Source organism: Zootoca vivipara, chromosome 8 (assembly GCF_963506605.1).
Source record: "Zootoca vivipara chromosome 8, rZooViv1.1, whole genome shotgun sequence".
In the NCBI taxonomy this organism is placed as follows: domain Eukaryota; kingdom Metazoa; phylum Chordata; class Lepidosauria; order Squamata; family Lacertidae; genus Zootoca; species Zootoca vivipara.
Window position 1 is genome coordinate 80,971,994 of NC_083283.1, and position 27,392 is coordinate 80,999,385.

Below are 27,392 nucleotides of genomic sequence, written 5' to 3' on the forward strand. Positions count from 1 at the left end.
TGATATGATAGCCATGTTCAAATATATAAAAGGATGTCATATAGAGGAGGGAGAAATATTGTTTTCTGCTGCTCCAGAGAAGCGGACACAGAGCAATGGATTCAAACTACAAGAAAGAAGATTCCACCTAAACATTAGGAAGAACTTCCTGACAGTAAGAGCTGTTCGGCAGTGGAATTTGCTACCAATGAGTGTGGTGGAGTCTCCTTCTTTGGAGGTCTTTAAGCAGAGGCTTGACAGGCATATGTCAAGCATGCTTTGATGGTGTTTCCTGCTCGGCAGGGGGTTGGACTGGATGGCCCTTGTGGTCTCTTCCAACTCTATGACTCTATGATTCTAAATACTCAATACTAGCCTACTGATGTGTTCTGTACATGCTCAGTGGCGCCAGGACGGTAAGCTCTCCTCGCGGGGCTAAGCAAACCCAGGCAAGGAAGGGCGGCTTTCTCCCAAAGTCATCACGGCAATAAGAATGGGAGCCAACTAGCGCACCTTTACCAAAAAGAGAAAGACCCCGGGCTAATGTTGAATTCTATGCATGCTCCGCGGACCCGGGACGGCGCGCTCCCTTTGTTGGGTGAAGCGCGCGCCGCGCCGCGCCAGCCCCTTCCATTGCGACGCGCTCCGGCCTCGCGCACGCCCTTATGACGCCGCGCGCCCGCTCGGCCACTCGCTCGCTCGGTGCCCTCGGCGGGTGCGGCGGCATCGGCGGCGGCGGCGGCGTCCTGGGCGGGGATGGCCACGCCCGGAGCCCCAGTCCTGACACCTTCCCGCGGGGTTGGCCGCTCGGCGGGGAGGTGGACGACGGGGGCGGGCCCGGCTCCCCCTTAAGTATTTCCCCGCCGGCGCCCGGGCGCGCAGAGCTGAGCCGCGCTGGGAGCAAGCTGGCGTCGTCGGGGGCCATGAGTGCGCTGGCGTGGGCGCTGCGGTGCTCGGGGGACTTTTGGCGGCGCGTCTCCGGCCCGCAGGAGCAGCGGCTGCTGGAGGGGATGAGCTACGGGATGGTGGCGAGCATGGCGCTGGCGATGCTGGCGTCGCGCTACCTGAAGATCCCGTACGGGCGCTACGCGTCGTCCACCTTCGGGCCGCCCATCCCGGCCAAGGTGGCCTGGGCGCTGCAAGAGGCACCCGCCTTCCTGGTGCCCCTGGGACTCGTCTTGGGGAGCGATGGCGCCCGCCTCAGCTTCTGGCCCAACCGCTTCCTCCTGGCGCTGTTCCTCATCCACTACGCTTACAGGTGAGCATGGCTGTCGGGGTGGGGTGGGGTGGGGTCATTCTTTCCACAGTTTTATCCAATCCTGTATGCCTACATCCTGTGTCCATTTAATCATTACCGATTTTACTTCTTCATCTTTCGTTTCCCACTCCAAAAGGATATTATATGCTTTTTTTTTTGTTTAGAATTTTCTTCTATCACTTCCTTTTGGAATTTAGTTACAGGTAGGTAGCCGTGTTGGTGTGAGTCGAAGCAAAATAAAAAATAAAATTAAAAATTCCTTCAGTAGCACCTTAAAGACCAACTAAGTTTTTATTTTGGTATGAGCTTTCGTGTGCATGTGGTTTAACCCACAGGTGGCGCTGTGGGTTAAACCACAGAGCCTAGGGCTTGCTGATCAGAAGGTCGGTGGTTCGAATCCCTGCAACGGGGTGAGCTCCCGTTGCTCGGTCCCAGCTCCTGCCAACCTAGCAGTTCGAAAGCACATCAAAGTGCAAGTAGATAATTAGGGACCGCTCCGGCAGGATGGTAAACGGCATTTCCGTGTGCTGCTCTGGTTCGCCAGAAGCAGCTTTGTCATGCTGGCCACATGACCCGGAAGCTGTCTGCGGACAAACGCCGGCTCCCTCAGCCTATAGAGCGAGATGAGCGCCGCAACCCCAGAGTCGGACACAACTGGACCTGATGGTCAGGGGCCCCTTTATGGATACAAGATCTCAAAGCAGCTGTTTTATTACAGAAAATTTTCAGAAACAGACTGGAAAGAGAAGATGCTGAATTGCAACTCATTAGCAAGCTTAAAACCATGGAGCCACCTGGAATGAACAAAGGCATAGGATTCTTATCTCATTATACATGAACAAGCTTTCCTTAGCACCTCAGTCCTTGCTTCCCCCCCCCCCACAAGACCAATTGCAGTCATTAACAGTTGTTAACAGTCATCAACAGGTTTACCACTCCTATCAGCCCATCACCCATTCCCATCACCCCCACCCTCTGAATATACATAAGGGTCTGTTGGATTCTGTTTCAGTGTATCTGACAAAATGTGCATGCACACAAAAGCACATACCAAAATAAAAACTTAGTTGGTCTTTAAGGTGCTACTGAAGGAATTTTTTTATTTTGGAATTTAGAAACCGAATATTATTATCTTCTTTAAATATGTCCTTTAACGGTCTATGGTGCAACCAACTTTGGAGATGTTCTTTTATTTCTTCATATTCTTTCAATTTTAGTTTCCCCTCTTGTTCAACCAGTAATTCTCTGTATGTTGGCCATTCTCCCTTTTTCTCTAATGTTTTAAGTGACAATGCTTCAATAGGTGATAGCCACCAAGGTGTCTTTTAGGTTGTAATAAGTCTTTTTATTTTCCCCACACCTTTAAAAACAATGATCTCCTTATTATGTGGTTATGGAACCCTTTATGTATTTTTGCTTTTCCGTACCATAGGTAGGCATGACATCCAAACCTGTTATCATGTCCTTCCAATTCTGTTATTTCTTCCCTTTCTAACTTGACCCAATCACGGATCCATATTAGAGATGCCGCTTCATAGTACAATTTTAAGTCTGGGAGTGAGAAACCGCCTCTTTCTTTCACATCTGTTAATATCTTGTTTTTTATCCTTGGCTTTTTCCCACTCCAGACAAATTTTGATATCTCTCCCTGCCATTCTTTGAATCATGCATTCTCTGTTATTACTGGAATAGTTTGGAAAAGAAACAACATTCTTGGAAATACATTCATTTTTATAGTTGCAATTCTCCCCATTAGGGAAAGATTCATCCTATTCCATGTTTCCAAATTTCTTTTAATTCCATGCCAAGTTTTTTCATAATTGTCTTTAAAAATATTTATATTTTCCGTTGTTATCCATACTCCTAGATGCCACATTTTTCGCTCCATAAGACGCACCTCGTTTTTAGAGGAGGAAAACAAGAAAAAAAATATTCTGAACGGAACAGTGGATGTATGATTTGTTGTGGTTCATGCTGTGGCCACAGACATGATATGTGATTTGACTGGAGGTCTGAAGTGTGAATTGAGTTACGATGGCGGAGTTGGGGAATTTCTACCTGGGCTTTTTATTCAGAATGAGCTGGTGGCTCTGTAGCTAATGAGAACCTAGGTTTACTTTTTGCAAATTTGGATAAAGCAGAGCCTTAGAGCGGGGAAAAACACAATTTCATTTTTGACCCAGATCTTTAAATGGTGCGTCAGACTTGATGGATTGTGGCAAAACTGCTTCCAATGACAAAATGCTATGCACTCAGATGCAGATTACCTGTGGGATGTCTTGTTAAAGAAAGGACACTGCTATTCATTGGTCCCAGTGAGGTGGGCGGGAGAGGAAAGAGAAGGGAAATCCCTCAATGGTTTATAAAATAAATAAATAAGGGTCATTCACAAGGAACACCAGCAGAAAGAACAATCTGCATGCCTGTTTTCTGCGTTATGCTGGAAGGTTGAGGCACACTGTGTTTCAGCAACACCTGGCTCATCTTTGGCTGTTACCTGCAGGAAAAAAAATCTCTCTCTTTCTTCATTTAAAAGGTTGGCGCTGAGTCACTAACAACTGTAAACCAGATTGTTGGAGAGGTCCAGAGAGACGCTCCTCCGTCTAAGTGTACCAAATTATCCAAGCAAGTGATAGAATCACATCAGCAGTCTGTGTTCCCATCGTAATTGTCCCAGCCAAGTTCGGTGCTGTGTTGAAACAGATGCAATACAAGAAGGGACAAGCAGGGAGAATGAGAACAAGGGTTTTTTTCAGAAGACATAGGCTTAAAAACTGATCGCAGCCACCGTCTAGATTACTCATGCTTTACAGCAGTGTTTCTCAACCTTTTTTGGGCCAAGGCACACTTGTTCCATGAAAAAAATCACGAGGCACACCACCATTTAAAAAGTTAAAAAAATTAACTCTGTGCTGCCCTATATTGACTATATAATTATGACTGTAAGAAACACTTGCCAATTGCTGTGTTGGTTGCAATCTCCTGTAATAAGGCTTCACAAGCCGCTGATTTCTCTGCCAGCACAATCCTTTGCTCAGCAAGTTTCAGGTTGAGCTCATCCAGCCAGCTTCTTTAAGTTTGTCTAAAACCACCCTCCCGTGGTGGTGGCTGTTGAGAGCTGCGCTCGCCCCGCGTCATGACCCGGCCGGCTTCCTTTCCGGCAGGTCAGTGCTGTTTATTGGCGGCCACCAGGCACGTGACAATGCAAATCGCCCTTCTCGTCGCGGCACGTCGCGGCACACCAGCCAGCGTCTCACGGCACACTAGTGTGCCGCGGAACAGCGGTTGAGAAACGCTGCTTTACAGGACGATATCTGGACATTTTTATTTGTCTCAAAAAAAAACCCTATCATTATTAAAGTGCCTCATTTCATTTGTCATTTACATTGAGTTCCTGACCCGCACCCCATTCCCAAAATAACTTCAGGCCCACATCCTCCCCCCACCAACACCACTTTGCAAATTTAAATTCTCCCACCTGAGCATAGAGGGTAGATTTAACCATTTTCTTCCCCTGCTGCAGCCTTCATGAACATCTCTTTCTGAAGCTGGACTTTGCCGCTTCGGAGGCAGGCAGGCAGGCAGGGTCATGCGCGCGAGCCAGCCCTCTAGGCCCCCTACCCTCTTGGGTAGTCTCGGCGGGAGAGGGGCTGCTTCCCACGCATTCGCTCCATAAGACACACAGGCATTTCCCCTTCCTTTTTAGGAGGGAAAAAGTGTGTCTTATGGAGCAAACAATAAGGTACTTTACTTTTTTATATGCTTCTATCCCTACCATCTCTGTTATTTCTTTCCTTTCCGATTCTTTAAGGTTTTTTTTTTGGGGGGGTGTCTAACCCTGACACTCTCCCCTGTCGCTTGAAAATCCCGGTAGCGGTTGTCTCCTAGTCGGATGACCCGCTCTGCACCGCCATTTCCCTTCGCAGATAAACCGGAAGCTGGTAGGCAGACTAAGGCCCGGGGGACAGATCTGGCCCAATCGCCTTCTCAGTCCGGCCCGCAGACGGTCCGGGAATCAGCATGTTTTTACATGAGTAGAATGACCCCCTGCTGAAAAAGTTTGCTGACCCCTGATTTGATCATTGTGACCAGTAGCCACTGGTAGCTTCTTCTATTAAATTGTATAGCCCATTTCAAAGCCTCCACATCCTAGGGATGCAAATTCCATAGTTTATACCACTTGTGTGTAAAAATGCATTTCATTCTGTCTGCCCCAAAATTTCCTACTACTGTATAGTCGTACCTTGGTTTTCGAACAGCTCTGTTTCCGAACATTTTGGCTCCCGAATGCTGCAAACCCGGAAGTGACTCTTCCGGTTTGCGAACTATTTTTGGAAGCCGAACGTCCAACTTTGGTATGCCTTTCCCTGCCCTTTCCCCTAATATGTGACCCAATTTGTAAGGTAAGCATTGTGAATTGGGGCCAGCTTAAAGGAGAAACCCAGTAGCCAGCATGACCAAGACGCTTCTGGCGAACCAGAGCAGGACACAGAAGCACTGTTTACCTTCCCACCGGAGTGGTTCCTATTTATCTACTTGCACTGGTGTGCTTTCAAACTGCTAGGTTGGCAGTAAAGGTAGCAAACTGCAAATACTGTATAAGAATACGTATGCAGCAGTGCATGCAGCGAAATCTATTATAACAAACAGAGAAATTGGGCTGAAGCCCATTACACCTTTTCAGATACGGTGGTACCTTGACAACCGAACGATTCGACTTCTGAAGGTTTCGACTTCCGAAGTCGACAACCCTGGAAGTCTTTTCGCCGTGCGTGCGCGTTCTGCATCTGCAACTTACGAAGACGGCCGCAGAACGGATCGTCTTCGTAAGTCGAGGTACCACTGTAATTAGATAGCAATGCATTCTGGGAAGCAGATGTTGAAACTTCCTTTTGCATAAATAAGGCTGAGGGTCTTCATACCTTTTTTTGCTGTCTTCTCCAGCGCCAATTCTATCATTAGAGTGAAGTGGCAGCTGATTTGAGTGGTCATGAAAGGGGAACCGTAGTTATTATTCACCGCAGTAGTTTGAAGTAATTGAAGTTTCAGAGATTGCCCCATACACAATGCATTGCAATAATCTCACCTGGATGTTACCAGGGCAGGTCAGGCTATTCTTTTTCAAGGGCGGTCACACCTGGCATTCTGCGTCACTGAAACCAATTAAGTCTCCAGTTAACCAATCCAGATACAGTGGTACCTTGGTTCTCAAACTTAATCCGTTTCTCAAGTCCGTTCCAAAACCAAAGTGTTCCAAAACCCAGGCGTGCTTTCCCAATCGAAAGTAATACAAAATGGATTAACCCATTCCAGACTTTTAAAAACAACCCCTAAAACAGCAATTTAACATGACTTTTACTATCAAATGAGACCATTGATCCATAAAATGGCACTCAAATTGGAAGCGTAGCACTCAAAACCGAGCACGTTCAACTTCCAAAAAATGTTTGCAAACGGGAACACTTACTTCTGTGTTTGCAGTGTTTGGGTTCCAAGTTGTTTGAGTACCGAGGCGTTTGAGAACCAAGGTACCACTGTATTTTAAGTACCTACGGTACAAACTGAACCTGATGGGGAGGTGCAGTTTTGGCCAGACAGGGTGAACTTAATTTCCCAGGGGTAAGAAAGCACTCACATCCACTCTTGTCAGGGTTGAGTTTGAGTTTATTGATTACAACCAGTCCATTAATGATCCCAGGCACCAATTCAGCACAAACCGAAACTCTCCAAGGTAGGATCAGGAAAGTAGGTTGACTTTCAGTCAGTCGGAATGGTTGGAGCTTAGCAATGTTTATCTAGAATGGATTATTTTCCTAGTTCCTATCATGCTTGTACACAGACACATCACAGAACCCCTGTTCCCCTTTCCAGTGAATTTACCACAAATATGATGTAGGGTGTGTTTTTTGGGGGGAGGGGGGGGAGTACGTACCAGGGAGGACACATATATGCAGAGTTGCATACAGTATAGTCAAACCTTGGAATTGCTCTTACATGAGCAATCTTTCTGGAGCCAATCTTTACCTGGCTCCAAGGAAGCCAGAGTGCTTGCAAGCTCTTCACACCTTGCTTACCTGACTCTGGGATGCTATTGGACAGGCTCTGGGAGGTTCCCGTAAGATGATGATAATAATAATAATAATAATAATAATAATAATAATAATATTGGTTTATTTATTTATTAGTTATACCCTGCCCATCTGGCTGGGTTTCCCCAGCCACTCTGGGCAGCTTCCAACAGAAATATTAAAATACAATAATTTATTAAACATTAAAAGCTTCCCTAAGCAGATCCCTAAAAGATCTGTTTCCCTAAAAGATCTTGTGGGACTGTCTGAGCTCCTGTGAGATCTTGCAAGAGCCTCCCCGAGCATAGTAAGCAAGACTTTTAGGTTTTCTGCCTTGCATGCAACTAATTTGCAGGATTTCAACCAGCCAGCTTTCAGCTGCTACATGATGCAATTGTACCGCACTCCGTCATTTAGTCAGAACATTATATACACAAGTGGATCCAGATAAAATCCACACTACACCCATGATCTATATCTAATCTATAACTACTATAGAGTAGATCTAAATTCTGGTTGAAATCAGTGCAACAAGATAAACCATGAGTAACTTGCCCATTGGTTTTAACTACACTGATCTGGATCCAACCCTGTTAGTGGAATGCATAGGATTAAGCTAAGAGTACATTAAGAACAATCTGCATGAATGCATACTCAGACTTTGCCGCTTCGGAGGCAGGCAGGCAGGGTCATGCGCGCGAGCCAGCCCTCTCGGCCCCCTACCCTCTTGGGCAGTCTCGGCGGGAGAGGGGCTGCTTCCCTCACCCCTGCCACGCTTGCCCCTACCAGCCCTCTGCAGGAGGAGGAGGAGGGGAGGGACCGCCGCTGCCGCCAAGAAGAGGGCAAGGAAGCGGCTGCAGCAGCTTCCGGAGCCGGGAAGGCAGCGTCCCCTACCGGGATAAATCCTTGCAAGTTTGCTGTCTTTACCTCCCAATTGCTTGCCGATCAGCTGCTTCCTTTCAACATCCCCTTCCTCTTTCTAAAAAAAAAAAAAAGCATGATCTGCTTTTCGCCTCTGGGCAATTTGGCTCCAGGGACCACACATTCGCTCCATAAGACGCACAGGCATTTCCCCCTCCCTTTTTAGGAGGGAAAAAGTGTGTCTTATGGAGCAAAAAATAAGGTACTTTACTTTTTTATATGCTTCTATCCCTACCATCTCTGTTATTTCTTTGCTTTCCGATTCTTTAAGTTTTTTTTTTTGGGGGGGGGGTGTCTAACCCTGACACTCTCCCCTGTCGCTTGAAAATCCCGGTAGCGGTTGTCTCCTAGTCGGATGACCCGCTCTGCACCGCCATTTCCCTTCGCAGATAAACTGGAAGCTGGTAGGCAGACTAAGGCCCGGGGGACAGATCTGGCCCAATCGCCTTCTCAGTCCGGCCCGCAGACGGTCCGGGAATCAGCATGTTTTTACATGAGTAGAATGACCCCCTGCTGAAAAAGTTTGCTGACCCCTGATTTGATCATTGTGACCAGTAGCCACTGGTAGCTTCTTCTATTAAATTGTATAGCCCATTTCAAAGCCTCCACATCCTAGGGATGCAAATTCCATAGTTTATACCACTTGTGTGTAAAAATGCATTTCATTCTGTCTGCCCCAAAATTCCTACTATAGTCGTACCTTGGTTTTCGAACAGCTCCGTTCCCGAACATTTTGGCTCCCGAATGCTCCAAACCCGGAAGTGACTCTTCCGGTTTGCGAACTATTTTTGGAAGCCAAACGTCCAACTTTGGTATGCCTTTCCCTGCCCTTTCCCCTAATATGTGACCCAATTTGTAAGGTAAGCATTGTGAATTGGGGCCAGCTTAAAGGAGAAACCCAGTAGCCAGCATGACCAAGACGCTTCTGGCGAACCAGAGCAGGACACAGAAGCACTGTTTACCTTCCCACCGGAGTGGTTCCTATTTATCTACTTGCACTGGTGTGCTTTCAAACTGCTAGGTTGGCAGTAAAGGTAGCAAACTGCAAATACCGTATAAGAATACGTATGCAGCAGCGCATGCAGCGAAATCTATTATAACAAACAGAGAAATTGGGCTGAAGCCCATTACACCTTTTCAGATACGGTGGTACCTCAACAACCGAACGATTCGACTTCTGAAGGTTTCGACTTCCGAAGTCGACAACCCTGGAAGTCTTTTCGCCGTGCGTGCGCGTTCTGCATCTGCAACTTACGAAGACGGCCGCAGAACGGATCGTCTTCGTAAGTCGAGGTACCACTGTAATTAGATAGCAATGCATTCTGGGAAGCAGATGTTGAAACTTCCTTTTGCATAAATAAGGCTGAGGGTCTTCATACCTTTTTTTGCTGTCTTCTCCAGCGCCAATCCTATCATTAGAGTGAAGTGGCAGCTGATTTGAGTGGTCATGAAAGGGGAACCGTAGTTATTATTCACCGCAGTAGTTTGAAGTAATTGAAGTTTCAGAGATTGCCCCATACACAATGCATTGCAATAATCTCACCTGGATGTTACCAGGGCAGGACAGGCTATTCTTTTTCAAGGGCGGTCACACCTGGCATTCTGCGTCACTGAAACCAATTAAGTCTCCAGTTAACAAATCCAGATACAGTGGTACCTTGGTTCATCCGTTTCTCAAGTCCGTTCCAAAACCAAAGTGTTCCAAAACCCAGGCGTGCTTTCCCAATCGAAAGTAATGCAAAATGGATTAACCCATTCCAGACTTTAAAAAACAACCCCTAAAACAGCAATTTAACATGACTTTTACTATCAAATGAGACCATTGATCCATAAAATGGCACTCAAATTGGAAGCGTAGCACTCAAAACCGAGCACGTTCAACTTCCGAAAAATGTTTGCAAAAGGGAACACTTACTTCTGTGTTTGCAGTGTTTGGGTTCCAAGTTGTTTGAGTACCGAGGCGTTTGAGAACCAAGGTACCACTGTATTGTAAGTACCCACAGACTGAACCTGATGGGGAGGTGCAGTTTTGGCCAGACAGGGTGAACTTAATTTCCCAGGGGTGAGAAAGCACTCACATCCACTCTTGTCAGGGTTGAGTTTGAGTTTATTGATTACAACCAGTCCATAATGATCCTAGACACCAATTCAGCACAAACCGAAACTCTCCAAGGTAGGATCAGGAAAGTAGGTTGACTTTCAGTCAGTCGGAATGGTTGGAGCTTAGCAGTGTTTATCTAGAATGGATTATTTTCCTAGTTCCTATCATGCTTGTACACAGACACATCACAGAACCCCTGTTCCCCTTTCCAGTGAATTTACCACAAATATGATGTAGGGTGTGTTTTTTGGGGGGAGGGGGGGAGTACGTACCAGGGAGGACACATATATGCAGAGTTGCATACAGTATAGTCAAACCTTGGAATTGCTCTTACATGAGCAATCTTTCTGGAGCCAATCTTTACCTGGCTCCAAGGAAGCCAGAGTGCTTGCAAGCTCTTCACACCTTGCTTACCTGACTCTGGGATGCTATTGGACAGGCTCTGGGAGGTTCCCGTAAGATGATGATAATAATAATAATAATAATAATAATAATAATAATAATAATAATAATAATATTGGTTTATTTATTTATTAGTTATACCCTGCCCATCTGGCTGGGTTTCCCCAGCCACTCTGGGCAGCTTCCAACAGAAATATTAAAATACAATAATTTATTAAACATTAAAAGCTTCCCTAAGCAGATCCCTAAAAGATCTGTTTCCCTAAAAGATCTTGTGGGACTGTCTGAGCTCCTGTGAGATCTTGCAAGAGCCTCCCCGAGCATAGTAAGCAAGACTTTTAGGTTTTCTGCCTTGCATGCAACTAATTTGCAGGATTTCAACCAGCCAGCTTTCAGCTGCTACATGATGCAATTGTACCGCACTCCGTCATTTAGTCAGAACATTATATACACAAGTGGATCCAGATAAAATCCACACTACACCCATGATCTATATCTAATCTATAACTACTATAGAGTAGATCTAAATTCTGGTTGAAATCAGTGCAACAAGATAAACCATGAGTAATTTGCCCATTGGTTTTAACTACACTGATCTGGATCCAACCCTGTTAGTGGAATGCATAGGATTAAGCTAAGAGTACATTAAGAACAATCTGCATGAATGCATACTCAGATTAAGGTTAAACCCTGGTCTATCAGGAGTAGCACACAATACGTACAATGATTTCCAAGAGCTAAATAATGCTCTGTGCATGACTGCTTTGCAAGCAGATGCCTTTTAAGGGCTACACAATATACCGTAGTGGCACCTGAGTCCTTTGCACATGCATGTATAATGAAATGCCTCTGCATTCAATGATTGGTGGTTGAAATGTTCTGTGCATGATCGATTCCTCCCCACATTGGGGAGGAAACAAACCATAATCTCGCTTGTCACTATTTCCAAGTGGTTACTTTCTCATGGTTTATTTACCGTATTTCATTTTTCTTTAAAATAATAAAAGGAGAAACAAGAAGTGGGCTAGGGGCACAACCCCCCCCTTTTGCTATCGTAGTATAAGGGCTGCAGACTACTTCTTCAGGTGCGTATTAAGTCTGCTGTTTTGTCTAAAACAGACTAAGATTAAGAAAATGCTGAAATATGTGTCACTTGCACAACATCTTCAGAGGAGGGTTCTGCTTCCATAAGACCTTGGGAATGCAGCCGTCCCATACGGGGATCAAACTGCGGTTATCAGCACCACGCTTTAACCAACTGTGGAGGCTCCCAAGAGTTTTCAGAAGCCAGGAAAAACCAGAGTTTCAAAACAACAGAAGCTTCCATGAGCCTAGGGGGCTTCCCCATTGCAGGCAGTTGCCAACGAGCATGCAGCGCATCACAGGGGCAAGGGCAGCGCTCACACCCGCACGCACCCTCTCGCTTTGTTCTGATCCATACCAGAGCAGGGAGGCACTCACAGTACCCTACGGCAGCCCGGCCTCACCTGCCGCTGCCTCGTGCACAGATGATGGAAGATGGCTTGAAGTGAGTTTCTTTGGGAGATACTGAAAAGCAGGACAAAAATAAGTAAATAAAGACGGCTGCTGCTTGGTGAGGCTGAAAAGGGAGGCCACTCGAACCAAAAGAGGCTTTCTTTTGCTTTTCGAGTTTTTGCAGCTTGCTGTTATTTTGGGGGTAAAGAAACCCTCTGAAAGACTGGAAATTTCCTCCTTCCGCCAAGGGCTGCGAGCCCTCCGGGTGGGGGGGGGGGGCTGTAAAAAGCAAATGTAGCTGCGTCCATAAGCAAAACCGCAAATCCACAGGGTCAGCTTGTTTGGGTGATGGACATTCCCCTCAGGTCTCAGGCTGCTGCTGCCTTGATGTCTCATCCCAAGGATTACATTTCTGAACCAAAGGTGGCTTTTTACTTGGCGTTTCCGTGCACTGCTCTGGTTCGCCAGAAGCGGCTTAGTCATGCTGGCCACATGACCCGGAGAAACTGTCTGCGGACAAACTCCCTTGGCCAGTTAAGCGAGATGAGCACCGCAACCCCAAAGTCGTTCGCAACTGGACTTAACCGTCGGGTCGTTTAAACCGCATTTAATTTTAGCAGCTAGGAAGATACAGGGTACACAGGCTTGCAAGTTGCAGTTTGACCCATGTGCTCGTACTAAATTAACTTTATGGGATTTGAAGATAGGCAGCCTTTTTTGCGGAAGAAATGGGTTGAATGCGGTGTGTGTGTGTGTGTGTGTGTGTGTGTGTGTGTGTGTGTGTGTGCCATTTGCTATCTTACAATTTAAATACTGTATAGATTACTAGCAAGTATGAAATGGTAGTATCTTCAATTACAGCCTTTGCTGGAGTCTCTATATAGCCCATCTGCTTTGAGAGATTCAGTATCTCCTAAGATGTTGGAGGAAATTATTGGATCCTCCAATAATTTTATGAATGTTTGTTTGTTTGTTTATGAATGTTTGTTTGTTTGTTGGTTTGTTTATGAATGTTTAATGGAACTTCGTAAGGTACAATTTCAAGAACTCAGAGGTGCCTGGAATAGGTAATTAGAATGTAATATGCAGCCTAAAGAATGAAAAATTGCTTTAGAATATACACAGAATATTACCGTAGAATTGAAATAGCCACCAATCCAGCAATTATTAATTGAGTATATTGGACTCCACAACATTTGCATAGGAAATCACTGTCTAATAGAGATAAACATTGGCGATGTAATGCCTTGGTTGAGGTACATGATGCGAGCTTGTCCAGTGATGTACTGTTTCTGGTCTGAGGTTTTTATCCGCATTGGAATCGGTTTTGTATTGGCAAAGTCACTGCTATTGGAAAATGTTTGTGTACTTCTAGAATATATTCTTGTAGGATGGGATTAACAGCAGGACAACAAAAGTGGGTTTTGTGAGCCTTTATGATAGGTAAGAGACTCATACTTCAAACTTGGATGGGTAAATTCCATGGTGGCAATTGAAAGTATTTCACACAGACTTAGATTTTTGTGTGGATACCTATCTGGGCATTTGGATAGTTTATCTTAACTTACATATTTAACTTAAGATATACTGATGATTTATTGTACTGTACTCAGATTGTGGCTTTTTTCCTGTTTAGTATTATTTATATACTACTTTTAATTGTCTTTATTATTTTGTTCTCTTTCCTTTCTCTTCCTCTATTAAATTCGCAAATAAAAAAAAAGATGAATAAATGAAAGACCAACTGGCACAGGGCCTGGAATTCTACTGCCTCACTGAGTCTCACCTCTGCTATCGCAGGATTAAATCCTCCCTCTGACACTGACTTGTCTATGGAGGGTTGTCGACCCAGTAGGTAGATTCTGAGGATTTCCTGTTTAGGAAAGTTTTTAACGTTTGATGTTTTATCATATTTTTAATATTCTTTTGGGAGCCGCCCAGAGTGGTTGGGGAAACCCAGCCAGATGGGCGGGGTATAATATTCGTAGTAGTAGTAGTAATAGTAATAAACAAATAAATAAATAACCCCCCCTCCTCCTCCTCCTTCTTCCCTGGAAGTAGACTGGCCAGGTGCCTTGGAGATGAAGACATAATATACATCTAATATATAAAACAGATCTGCCTCCTGTTTCACTGTAAACAAAGAAGCTTTGCTTCCCGACCTACTGTTGCCAGTCATTTCAGTCTGATGAATGCTCTCCATTGCAGAAGCGACACCCAAGGGAGCCTGCTAGAGATGCCTGGGCCGGCTGAGATGAGGGCTCCGCCTAACGCTCTTGAATGATATTAGATCCTGGCTCTGCAAATAGTGAGAGGGGGAAAGCTTGCCTATTTCTGTACTGGATTTCTGGACACCCTTTAGTTGCACTCTAGGAATCATCTGGTGCATGAACTACTAGACTATTAATATCAAATGAGCGAAGTCACTCAGGAAACAATTATGTATAGGCTCCTCCCTCCTCCCTTGCCTTGCTTCTCAACAACCGCTTAGGTTAGGTTTAAATAATGTACGCCTAGGTTATTTAAATAATGTGCATGAGGTGCTTTGAGCACTTAAAACAGGGGTCAGCAAACTTTTTCAGCAGGGGGCTGCCCCTCAGACCCTGTGGGTGGCTGGACTGTATTTTGAAAAAATATATATGAACGAATTCCTATGCCCCACAAATAACCCAGAGATGCATTTTAAATAAAAGGACACATTCTACTCATGTAAAAACACCAGGCAGGCCCCACAAATAACCCAGAGATGCATTTGTAATAAAAGGGCACATTCTACTCATGTAAAAACACGCTGATTCCCGGACCGTCCGCGGGCCAGATTTATAAGGCGATTGGGCCGGATCTGGCCCCTGGGCCTTAGTTTGCCTACCTATGACTTAAAATGTACTTTATGCAATACTGCACGAGTTGCTTAAAAGGGATTCTGTTTTCAATAAGCTTGGAGATTAGTTTTGTGTGTGTGTTGCATTTCTGTAACATTCAAAACTAACTAAAACCCTTAATTTTGCATTTATTCCAGGGCATTCATCTTTCCTTTCTTAATTCGTGGAGGAAAGCCAACACCCGCCATTACATTTTTGCTAGCTTTTGTCTTCTGCATGTATAATGGATACTTGCAGGGCCGGAGTTTGAGTAACTATGCAGAATTCTCTTCAGACTGGCCAACGACACTGCGCTTCATTCTAGGTGAGTAAGCTTAGGTACATACTAAATACGTCACAGACTTTCAAGTGTAGCCGTTGGCGATGGTTCCAGTTGAGCCTTTACAACTCTGAATGCTTCATAGGAGCTATTTTACTGCGCTAAAGTGAAAGCTGTTAGGCTTCTTTTTCTTTCCTTTGGGTCGAGATGACACCACCTGGAGTAATGCAGCTGAGTGCATCCCATTTTCTAATTTGAAAAGTAGCCCAATGGAAGGAAAACTGCTCTTATCCCCATATTTACAGAGAGGATGCCTGTTTGTTGTTCTCAGGCCTGATGTAGGAAGATATGTGTTTTTTGTAAATGTGAGAGTAAAATGTGCCAGTAACTTTAATACAGGAGAAATTGTGCCTACTACTGATCAGAACATATAGGTAATTTTGTGGCCGTGCAAACGACCTTGTACAGAACATCATGAAGCAAGCAGATCGGAGACAGACGTACTTTGGTGCATTCTCATAACTTTCTGTTTTTTTTAAGGTTGTGTTTCTAAACCAGCATTCTAATATATTTTTTTAGGTTTTTCAGGGTGGCTAAGTGGCCTGCTGATTAATGTGCAGTCTGATAATATTTTGAGGAATCTCAGAAAACCTGGGGAAACGGGCTATAAAATACCAAGAGGTGAGTAATGTGTCATAGAAATCCCATGCTGCAAATGTGTCATTGAAACTTACATTATTTTATATTGAAGCATTCTAACAGTAAGGGTCCCAGAGACCCAACTTGGGTGGCAAGTTGCTAGTCACAGAAGTGGATTCAAAAGGAGCAAAAGTGTTTTTTCTTATATTCTCTCCAAATTCCTGCACTCATAAAGCGGGTGTTTTTTTTTAAAGAACACAATAAAACAGATTATTCCTTTTTGAAAATCTCTTTAGCTATTGCTGAGAGATCAGCTTTATTGACAGTAAAAGCTCTGCGGCTGCATCACTTCTCCTAGTTGTGTGTGCTCAAATCCCATTTAATTTCCATGAGAGTTAAGTATATGGAACTGGTTCGAAGGTAACCCAGTCTTACAGTCTTGACAAGGTGGTTACTACCTCTGCTGCATGCGAAAGTCCAAGCCAGGTCTGTTTCCCCCACCGCCATCCTCACTCAGCAGAAATTCAACAGCATTTAATGAAATGCAAATGCAGAAATAGCAACCAGTCTTGCCATGCAGTGCTTAGCAACCGTGCAGCTCCTTATCAATGGCGACATTGTCTGTGATCTGCTCCATGTGATCTGCAGCTGTGTGCTTGGAAAGCACCAATCAGCCAGCAGCAATGTCACCTTACTTTTCTCCCCCAGATGACCCTCGCAAGGTAAAGACCCTGTAGGTTTATATGCAAAGGAAACAGAAGCCTTTCCCTCCTAGGCTCTTGAGAAACATGGAGAGCCAGTTTCAAGCTGTGCCCCTGCGGGGAACGTGCCTTAGCTAAAACGCAACGTTTTCGGTACAGCATGCATTTGATGCTGAACTTCCTGACAGTAAGAGCTGTTCGGCAGTGGAATTTGCTACCAAGGAGTGTGGTGGAGTCTCCTTCTTTGGAGGTCTTTAAGCAGAGGCTTGACAGCCATATGTCAAGAATGCTTTGATGGTGTTTCCTGCTTGGCAGGGGGTTGGACTGGATGGCCCTTGTGGTCTCTTCCAACTCTATGATTCTATGATGGAGACAGGCACACATTTCCCAGTAGGCCTACTGTGGTTCACAGTCGTGAATTCCTGAGCTTCCCATTTCTTTGCCAAGTGCATGATGCAAGTACACTTGGTTTTGGGGCTCCTTTGTCCAAACAAGCCTGCAACTCAGCACATGTCTTCATTCTGGGATTTACTGCTAAAAATATAATTCCTTTGAATTAAATTGTATAGGTTGTTTTTCACTGAGGAGGGCCTCCAGAGGAATTTACAGGCATAGTAAAATACAAAATAATAAATAAAAATCCAGAAAGGTTTCAAGAGGGTTTATTTTCCCCACCCCACCCCCTGAGAAATTGCACACCCAGCCTCAAAAGACAAATCCAAGCCACACACTGACAGCAGTACTCTTTTATCAGCTTACCAAACAGAGCTGGAGATGTGAGTTCGGTCCCCACTATGGGGAAGTGGAATATGGCCTCCCCTCCTGTTTTTCACGCCTGACCAAGCAAAAAAAAAAAAAAAAAGGAGATATTTGAACCCGCTCAGCCACAGCAGTACACAGGGAAACAGAGACACCACGGGACATTTTGCTTTTGCCCAGCTCCCTCAAGACCCAACTATAAGCACTGAGCTCACATGTGCTTCAGAAGGAACCCATGTCGGGGGGGGGGGGTGGGAGAACAGCTCAGGTTTCATGTGCAGGGGATCACAGGTTCAAATCTAAGGCCTAGTAGTACATGGGTAGGCAAACTAAGGCCTGGGGGCCGGATGCGGCCCAATCGCCTTCTCAGTTCGGCCCGTGGACAGTCCGGGAATCAGCGTGTTTTTACATGAGTAAAATGTGCCCTTTTATTTAAAATGCATCTCTGGGTTATTTGTGGGGCCTGCCTGGTGTCCTTTTATTTAAAATGCATGGTTATTTGTGGGGCCTGCATGGTGTTTTTACATGAGTAGAATGTGTGCTTTTATTTAAAATGCATCTCTAGGTTATTTGTGGGGCCTGCCTGGTGTTTTTACATGAGTAGAATGTGTCCTTTTATTTAAAATGTATCTCTGGGTTATTTGTGGGGGCATAGGAATTTGTTCATTTCCCCCCCCCCCAAAAAAAATAGTCCGCCCCCGCACAAGGTTTGAGGAACAGTAGGCCAGCCCCCTGTTGAAAAAGTTTGCTGACCCCTGGCCTAGCGCATAGTTGAACCAATTTGTAAGAGTGCTGTGTGGCCCATGGCCCTAATGTCCCAACAGACCCAAACATCCCTCCCTATCCCCCCCATGCCGCCAGTGTCTCTATCTGGATCATCATGCTTTCTTTTTGTAACGGAAACCAAGGAACCACCGTGTGTTTAGCTGCACCTCCAGCTTGGTCTCAAGCTACCGTCTCTGACAAAAGCAGCAGCCAAGAAACGGAGACAACCATGTCTGAGTCAAATCTGTCCAGAAATAAACGATAAATTGCAAGAACTCAGGCCAGAAGAAGATGGGTTTCAAATAAATCTTCACAAGGTTTTATTGATGTGATGCGGAGTTTAAATAGGAATCAATCCCAATATTGAAGGCAAATAAAGGTAAATTCCAGTAAAAATCAGGACAAGGCCCTGTTTCGACTATTCTTCGTCAGCTGGAATATTGAGAAATTTGAAATAAATCTTAGAATAATTCTCCTTATAATAAAAATACATTCAGATCTCTAAACATAAAGATTTATCATATGTAAAAGACAGAGACTATGTTTAAATGAACATAACAGGTATATCTGTGAGTAACTAACCTTACATCAAACTTACATTCTGTTTTCTAAATAAAGAGTTACAGTAAATTGCTTCTAATGTACAAAAATAGCTTGTCTCTGCTTTAAATGATAAACCATCTTAAAATAATAATCCTTATTTCAGGAATACATGTAATTTTCTAAAGACAAAGTTATATTGCTTATAATAAACAGAGGTAGCTTACCAAAGATTCACAGGTCAAAGTGTACCAAGTATGTTTGCCTTGCTAGCTCAAATTGTTTGCAGCATTTAAATGAAAGAGGAAATGAGGTTGTAACAAAATTAAAGAGACAGTATTACATCTATGCGTACTGAAATGTGTTAAGACAATTTAAAGGCATAGGATCATAGTCAAGTTCAATGTTGTTTCAAAATGCAAAGACGATTGCATTTTGATGGGGACCATCCTTTTCTCCCAGTACTAGATGCTAGTAGACCAGAGTTGCAGATATTTTTTGGTGAGCACCAGTAAGAGGAACCTCAAATCCTCATTGAGGATCTGACTTCTCATGTCTTGGAGCAACAACAACAAAGATTTAGTTCTTTCTTTCTTCCTAAAATCTTGTTCTGAGAAAACAGCTCCCCTCTGTCAAGAGTCTAAGTTGCTTCTCTTGTCAATGGAAGCGATAGGGACATGGCCGGAAACCATGACTTAATGCAGGCATCCCCAAACTTCGGCCCTCCAGATGTATTGGACTACAATTCCCATCTTCCCTGACCACTGGTCCTGCTAGCTAGGGATCATGGGAGTTGTAGGCCAAAACATCTGGAGGGCCGCAGTTTGGGGATGCCTGACTTAATGTAACATCAATATTGCTAAAAGTAGCTAAAAGTTGTTTTGCAACTGGATAACTACCAATACATTCGGATTTACAATGACTTAAAACTATCAGAGCATTAATTGCTACTACATTTTGTTCTACAGGAGGAATGTTTGAATATGTGTCTGGAGCCAATTACTTTGGAGAGATTCTTGAATGGTGTGGATTTGCTCTTGCCTCCTGTACCTTGGAAAGCACTGCTTTTGCTGTTTGTACATTCTTGATATTAGGAAGAAGGGCATATATGCATCACCAGTAAGTTTTCAGAATATCTGATTTCTCTTGAATTTTCATGTGGGAGTTTTTAATACATACATATTTGTTATTCTGTGATAAACCATACTTAAGGCTCCCCCCCCTTTGTATGGACATAGAACAGGCATCCCCAAACTTCGGTCCTCCAGATGTTTTGGACTACAATTCCCATCATCCCTGAGCACTGGTCCTGTTAGCTAGGGATCATGGGAGTTGCAGGCCAAAACATCTGGAGGGCCGCAATTTGGGGATTCCTGACATAGAACTTACGTTTATTATCTGTATTTGCTAAGGAAAGTGACAGGGAAGCTAAATATTGAGCTGGTTTAAATTATCATGATCAGGCCCTTCAGTTATTCACCTTTCCCTCCGTCTGGTACCCTCCAGATGTTTTGCATTAAAATTCCCATCAGCACAGCCATGCTGACTGGGGCTTATGGGAACTGTAGTCCAAAACATCTGGACAGTACCATGTCTAAGTCATTGATAAAAATGTTGAAGTATTGGGCCCAGGTTGAATCTTGCAGCACCCCATTTGAAACTTGCCTCAGGTTTGATGAGGAAGCATTGTGAGTACGCTTTGAGCATGATTTCCCAACCAGCTCTAAATCCTCCTGATTGTATTATCATCCAGCTTGAATTTAACCAGTTTGATAACCTAAATACAGTGGTGCCTCAATTTACGAATTTAATCCGTTCCAAAGGCACCTTTGTAGGTCGAAAAATTCGTAAGTCGAAAAGCACCATTGGAAACGCGGTTTCCCATAGGAATGCATTGGAAACGGAAAAATCCGTAAGTCGAAAAAAACCCTATCTAAAACTGCCGCGGTTTCCGTTCGGATGTCGAGAAATTTGTAAGCGTGCGGCCATTTGCCCCATTCGTAAGTCGAAAATTTGGTTGTCGAGTTGTTTGTAAGTTGAGGTACCACTGTATTATGTGGAACTTTGTTTTCCTGAACTCAAGATAAGTTACATTCCCACAGTCCGCTAACTCAGTAACCCAACCGATAACAAAGTAAACTTAATCTGGACACAAATCTGGATTATTATTGATAAATCCATGCTACTGATTTGTGGCTGTGGTGGCCCAGTTGTAAGAATGAACTTGGAACCAACTTCACTATTTTTTAAGTGTCAGGCAGAGACTTTAAAAAGCAAACAAAAAACTAGGCATTTTAACTGTCTTGATTATACACAGGTCGTGCTATCCAAAAACTCATTGTACGAAAATTCACTTATCCAAACTTATCCATACAAGAGGAATTAGTACCCAAACTAATAAGTACCCACACCAGATTCAGATATCCAAATAGCTGAATCTGCATGTAATACTATAAACAAATAAGCAGCCTTAAAACAAGCCTTACTTTTTTGTGTTTTACTAATCCATAGCAGCCATGGTGAGAGGGAAGGGAGGCGAGGGAAGGGAAGAGATTGGACAAATAAATGAGCAGTTTTCCCTTCCTTGTTTGCCTTTTGCAAGGTTTCAGGGGTTTTCCCTGGGATTTTACGGGGCTTTGTGACCTTTTAGTGTCAATGGTTGGGAATGCATTAGAAATTTCCCCTTAGGAATCAATGGAAATTGTGGACTCGTTATGTGAATGCTTGCCTAACAAACTATTTCCCAAGAACACATTGTGTTCAGATAGCGAGATCTGTGTATTTTAAACCAACTTTTAACTGTGTTGGTGCCTGCCACTTTTATGCTTTGGTGATTTTTTAAAAAGAGAAATATTAGATTACCTGCCCTTCACCAAAGAGTCCCAGGGTGGGTCACAACAATGTAAAATACAACATTAAAAATAGTTTAAAACATTACAATCAGAACTAGAATGGGTCCTAAAACAAATCTCAAATATATTGTTTTCATTTTGGTGCGGTAACTTTGTAAACTACTTTAAAACCCACATACGGTGATACAGAAATGTAATAATTAAATAATAATTGCATTGTTATCAAGTTGCTTACTCTGTAAGTAACCTGTTCTACGTGAATTTGGGTTCTAACATAAATTTGGCTTTTCCTGTTCTTACCGAGGCAGTTAAGAAATGTATTTGTATTCATGGAGATTTAAGAACATGCCTGGGCCTCATTCCAGATATATGAAAGGTGGAAATGTTCTAGTTTTATACAATTTGAGCCAAATAGTACTCCTCACTTCTTCTGCTTCTTCTCCTTCAGCTGGTACCTTGACAAGTTTGAAGACTATCCCCGCTCCAGGAAAATTCTAATTCCATTTATCTTCTGAGCTCTTCCTCACATTTGCTGCTGATTCTGAGCAATAGCTGCTGCTATGACGAATAAGAGAAGTTAATGTTCAATAAATGTTGGCTAAGTGGGACCTCTAAATACCCCTCAGGGCACTTCTAGCAATGCAAATATTAATGATGCAACAGGGACATTTTCCGTTATAAAGTATTCTTGAATTATAGGTGCTATACCGTAACTCTTTACCAGCTTATTATACCTCAACCTTTTACAACTTAACTTTCTCTAAGGAACTTAACTTTCTCTAAGGAAAATACCCCTTACTAGGTTTCCAAAAGATGTTGAAACCTTAACGTAGGTACCGGTAATTATTTTATACTTCTTATTATATTTGTCCTTCCTGTTTTCCTAATTTTAAGAAATCCAGGCAGTTAAGACTAAATTAAAAATATAGGGTGGTTGTCATTCTCGGAGCAGACCCACTGGAATAAATTGAATTTAAGTTCATTGATTTCAGTGGGTCTATTCCAGGGGTCAGCAAACTTTTTCAGCAGGGGGCCGGTCCACTGTCCCTCAGACCTTGTAGGGGGCCGGACTGTATTTTGGAAAAAAATATGAACGAATTCCTATGCCCCACAAATAACCCAGAGATGCAATTAAAATAAAAGAACACACTCTACTCATGTAAAAACACCAAGCAGGCCCTACAAATAACCCAGAGATGCATTTTAAATACAGTAAAAGGACACATTCTACTCATGTAAAAACATGCTGATTTGGGGACCCCTGGTCTATTCCGAGTATCACTTAGTCCACCCTTAATGAAAGACAAGGAACAAAAATATAAAATATAATAATATGAACAGTAGCAGGGCCATAGCGTTAAATGGCACCCTTCCCAAACAACTTAAGTTTTAACTCTCCTCAAAAAGCTTAACGCTCCTCAAAAAGGAGAGTAGTGGATGTTTTTTGGCATGGAGTGCCAGAGCCTATAGGGGAAACCTCTGGTTTTCTGGTGTTTTGCAGAGGAAGCAGCCTATCCTTGGGAACTTCACTAGTTTCCTTCTCTCAGGGATGAAAGACAGAAAAGAAAGCCTTTTACTGTAATGTTCATGAAATGAAGCACTAACAGGAATTCTATCATATGCTTTGGCACACTTTTTTTTTTAAAAAAAAGAAGCCCGAATAGCTTTTCAGATACCTTTTAACTGAGTAAGTTTCTAAAGAAATGCCCGAAGTAACTGATATTATAGTTTGAAGTCTTCTTTATTCTGTTATATTTTACTCTAAGAAGACCCATTTATCCTAAACGGAACCCAGTAAGGCAGACACGTATATACAAAATTTTTTTGTTTTGTTTTAAAAGTGATGCCATTGAGATATCAAGATCAAAATTTGCAGGTAGCTCCTAGAAATATTAAATAATTAATATAATTATTGAAATTTTTTAATCATGTTAATTTTTAACCACTTTTTAAATTTTGTAACTTAACTTTCAAATGTAAAGTAAGTCTATCATGTGGCATATCATTTTAAAGCCCATGAAGTTCTGAAGAGATTGGTATTTTTAGTTTTGAAATATCTCCGTTCTCGGCTGAGCTGTTAAGGTTTTTGTGTAGCTCAGCAAGGCCAAAATCGTCGTCGGCTTTTTTTAAATTTCAAGCCACAACTCAAAAACAGGACGAGATAAAAAATTTGAAATTTTAGATTTAAACTTAGTTTGGATCATTCAACAAGTGTGCTAAATATTAAGAAAAATGGATGACATGAGGTAAAAAAAATTGGATCACTTGATATGGAATGACCCAACAATGGATGCAGCCCAATGGCATTCAATACAGAATGGGCATGTATGCAATTGCACTGCAGGGCTAGAATCCTATGCACATTTGCTAAGGGGCAAGTCTCCTTTAAATCAGTGGGGATTAGCCTATTTATGTTATGTGCTGCTGACTGCCTAGGAACAAATCACCAACAAGAGCTCAGGGTGTCGATTAGGGACTTCAAAAATACTTGCTGCTACTTAGAAGGTGATAACTGAAGAGGGATGCCTAAAGGTGTTGACTATTAGATTGACACTTGGGATGACTTTAGCCAAAGCCATAGAACTTTCTCTGGGCACACAAAAATGAGGACTCAAAAGCTTGGAAGATGACAGAGGCATTTACGCCGCATGAAGCCAATCCATGCATGCTATAAGAGAAGAGCACACGAGAAATGGTTGAACTATTGAGCTAGTTATTCCGGCAGGCATCTTAAGAGGTTTGGTTTTGCAGTTCTGATGAGAACTTTTTTGTACTGTACCTTTGCAAACCAGAGACTCTTGCAGTATATACGTTATTTAAATGAAATAAATAAATAACAATAAAAGCAAGGCTTATCTGCAACCCTACACAACCGCCATGCGGCCGCTTGCAGTAGCTAGAAGCAGCCTCTCTGAGAATCCATGTTGGTCAGAGAGATGTGTTGCCTTTTCTGTCGCAATTATTTTTGGTGTCTTAGCCAGAGATTTCCTTTCCCATCAGGGGTGGAGTCAGGAAGTTCCCCCTGCTAAAAGGCACTTGGTATAGATTTTTAATTTGCAGTAGGTTGCCCCACCTAGTGCTAGCGGGAGGAAGGACGCAGCAACTCTGTGGGAAAAGGGGTGGGAAGTTGACAAAAATAGCAGAAAAGACAACATTGTGTTTTGATTGTATAGGTTAGAAATGTTGAAACGTAATAAAATATAATTGGTAAAAAAATGACTGTATCTGCTGCCCGAATATATGAATAACCTTGCTGTCAGAAGCAGCCTCTGTATACCCCGTCTATCTTCATTCCACGTAATAAACCACTCTTCATTACTTTGTTGTGTGAACTTCTTTATTAGGCATGTTAACGCTGTACACTAATGTTCAACAGATACACTAATGTCCAACAGGTTATGTATTAACCTTCTTCTTTGGCAATCACTCGTAGCTGAGTAAGATTGTCTTCCATAAACACTGTTTTAACAATGAGTCCGTAAGTGACGGTGGAGGCCAATTATGTACAGTACATACGGTACATAAGCTCATAGGAAACTGCTCTGACAGGCATGGTAATCTCACACTGTTGAGCAAAACATTTAAGATTCAAACATAGTTCAACAGCTGAGCAATACTGCTCCCTACAGTTCCGAATGATCCTGTAATTTCAGGGAATATGAAAGTTTCCCAGTCAGTAATTTCACCAACTACTTTCAGCATGGTAGTTGCTTCTGGAAACCTTAAGGCAGTCTCATTTTAAGTTTAATTATAATAGACACTGACCATCGGTACTGACACGAATTCTAGCATCCAATACACTAGAAGTCTCTTAGCAAAACGCCTGGCCCAAGCTGGCCAAATTGGCAGGTCACAAGTGAATAATAACAATAACAACAACAACAACAATAATAATTGTATAGTATGTATACACTTTGGCCACCTCATGAGAAGAGAAGACTCCCTGGAAAAGGCCCTGATGTTGGGAAAGATGGAGGGCACAAGGAGAAGGGGACGGCAGAGGATGAGATGGTTGGACAGTGTTCTCGAAGCTAACAACATGAGTCTGACCAAACTGCGGGAGCCGGTGGAAGACAGGAGTGCCTGGCGTGCTATGGTCCATGGGGTCACGAAGAGTCGGACACGACTAAACAACAACAATGTACACACAGGAAGGGACTAGAAATGCAGGCCCCCACTATACAGTGGTACCTCGGTTTATGAACACAATTGGTTCCGGAAGTCTGTTCATAAACTGAAGCGTTCATAAACTGAAGCGAACTTTTCCATTGAAAGTAATGGAAAGTGGATTAATCCGTTCCAGACGGTCCGCAGAGTACTTAAACTGAAGCGTTCATAAACTGAAGCGAACTTTCCCATTGAAAGTAATGGAAAGTGGATTAATCCGTTCCAGACAGGTCCGCAGAGTACTTAAACTGAAGCGTTCATAAACTGAAGCATGGGTGTAATTGGTTCCGGAAGTCTGTTCATAAACAAGCGTTCATAAACTGAAGCGAACTTTCCCATTGAAAGTAATGGAAAATGAATTAATCCGTTCCAGATGGGTCCACGGTGTTCATAAACCGAAAATTCATAAACCGAGGTGTTCATAAACCGAGGTTCCACTGTATAGGGCATCTTCTTGTGCATAGGATTGGTGCTTAGGAATTCTAAGCCAGATCCACTCCCCATTGACTTGAGGAAGTTTCACTGATTTTAGTGAACCTTTTATTTCCCTCAGCCTAGGGCTCCCACCTTCCATTTTAAGCAGGAGCTGTTTGGGAAAATTACATCCATAATATTAGAAATGACACAAATTTTGAATGAATCTGGGAAATGGAGAGACGATAACAAAATTAGAGTGGAGAATAACTGAGTGAAGGGATTCCCCCCCCCAAAAAAAAGTGTTTAGGTCAATTAAACGTAAATCAGTACAGTGCGAATGGTTGGAAGTCAAGTCACTGTGGCTATGTTCGTGTGGGGTAGGTATATAGGTAAATATTGTATAGTAGGTTGCGGGTGGCGCTGTGGGTTAAACCACAGAGCCTAGGGCTTGCTGATCAGAAGGTCGGCAGTTCGAATCCCCGGAACGGGGTGAGCTCCCGTTGTTCAGTCCCAGCTCCTGCCAACCTAGCAGTTCGAAAGCACATCAGTGCAAGTAGATAAATAGGTACTGCTCCGGCGGAAAGGTAAACGGCGTTTCCGTGCGCTGCTCTGGTTCGCCAGAAGCAGTTTAGTTATGCTGGCCACATGACCTGGAAGCTGTATGCCAGCTCCCTTGGCCAATAACATGAGATGAGTCCAGAGTCGGTCACGACTGGACCTAATGGTCAGGGGTCCCTTTACCTTTATGTACATAGCTGTCAAGTTCTCCCTTTTTTTAAGGGGAATTCCCTTATGCTGAATAGGCTTCCCCGCGAGAAAAGGGAAAACTTGACAGCTATGTTTATGTATAGTCTTGTATTATGGTGTCGGTATTATATAGGTCTGTATTTTAGTACATTGTAGTGTATAATGGTTTATTGTATTGTGTGTTTTGTGGTGTGTGTGTGTGTATATATATAAATTAAAAAAGAAGCGACGCAAATGATCTGGAAGCGCAGGTACACCTTCGTCCCGTCCCCCCGCAGGGGGGACGAGTAAGTCTTCGCGAAACCACCAAGCTCCCAGAGCCACCTGACTACAAGTCCCAGAAGGCCAGAGTGCCGCTTCCGGTTAACCTCTTCCTTGCCGCGTTCTTTAGAACCTGACTGGAGGTCTTCGGGGTCTTTGGGCAGCGAAGACACACACAGAGAATGAGACTCTTCCCCC

At 43.4% G+C, this 27,392-nt stretch overlaps 1 protein-coding gene across 1 annotated transcript; it reads left to right on the plus strand.

Annotated features, from left to right (window-relative positions):
* The first annotated feature begins 665 nt into the window (after positions 1 to 665).
* On the plus strand, positions 666 to 24,920 carry SRD5A1 (steroid 5 alpha-reductase 1). Its single transcript, XM_060278065.1, has 5 exons — positions 666 to 1,237; positions 15,225 to 15,391; positions 15,926 to 16,027; positions 19,719 to 19,869; positions 22,051 to 24,920. Exons 1-5 carry the CDS (start codon positions 903 to 905, stop codon positions 22,115 to 22,117), a joined length of 822 nt encoding a protein of 273 aa, XP_060134048.1. The 5' UTR covers positions 666 to 902; the 3' UTR covers positions 22,118 to 24,920.
* The last annotated feature ends 2,472 nt before the right edge of the window (positions 24,921 to 27,392 follow it).

Coding starts and splice junctions, on each gene's coding strand:
- SRD5A1 (XM_060278065.1), top strand. CDS start 903: ATGAGTGCGCTGGCGTGGGCGCTGCGGTGCTCGGGGGACTTTTGGCGG. Junction 15,392..15,925: donor GACACTGCGCTTCATTCTAG/GTGAGTAAGCTT, acceptor ATATTTTTTTAG/GTTTTTCAGGGTGGCTAAGT. Junction 19,870..22,050: donor AGGGCATATATGCATCACCA/GTAAGTTTTCAG, acceptor CTTCTCCTTCAG/CTGGTACCTTGACAAGTTTG.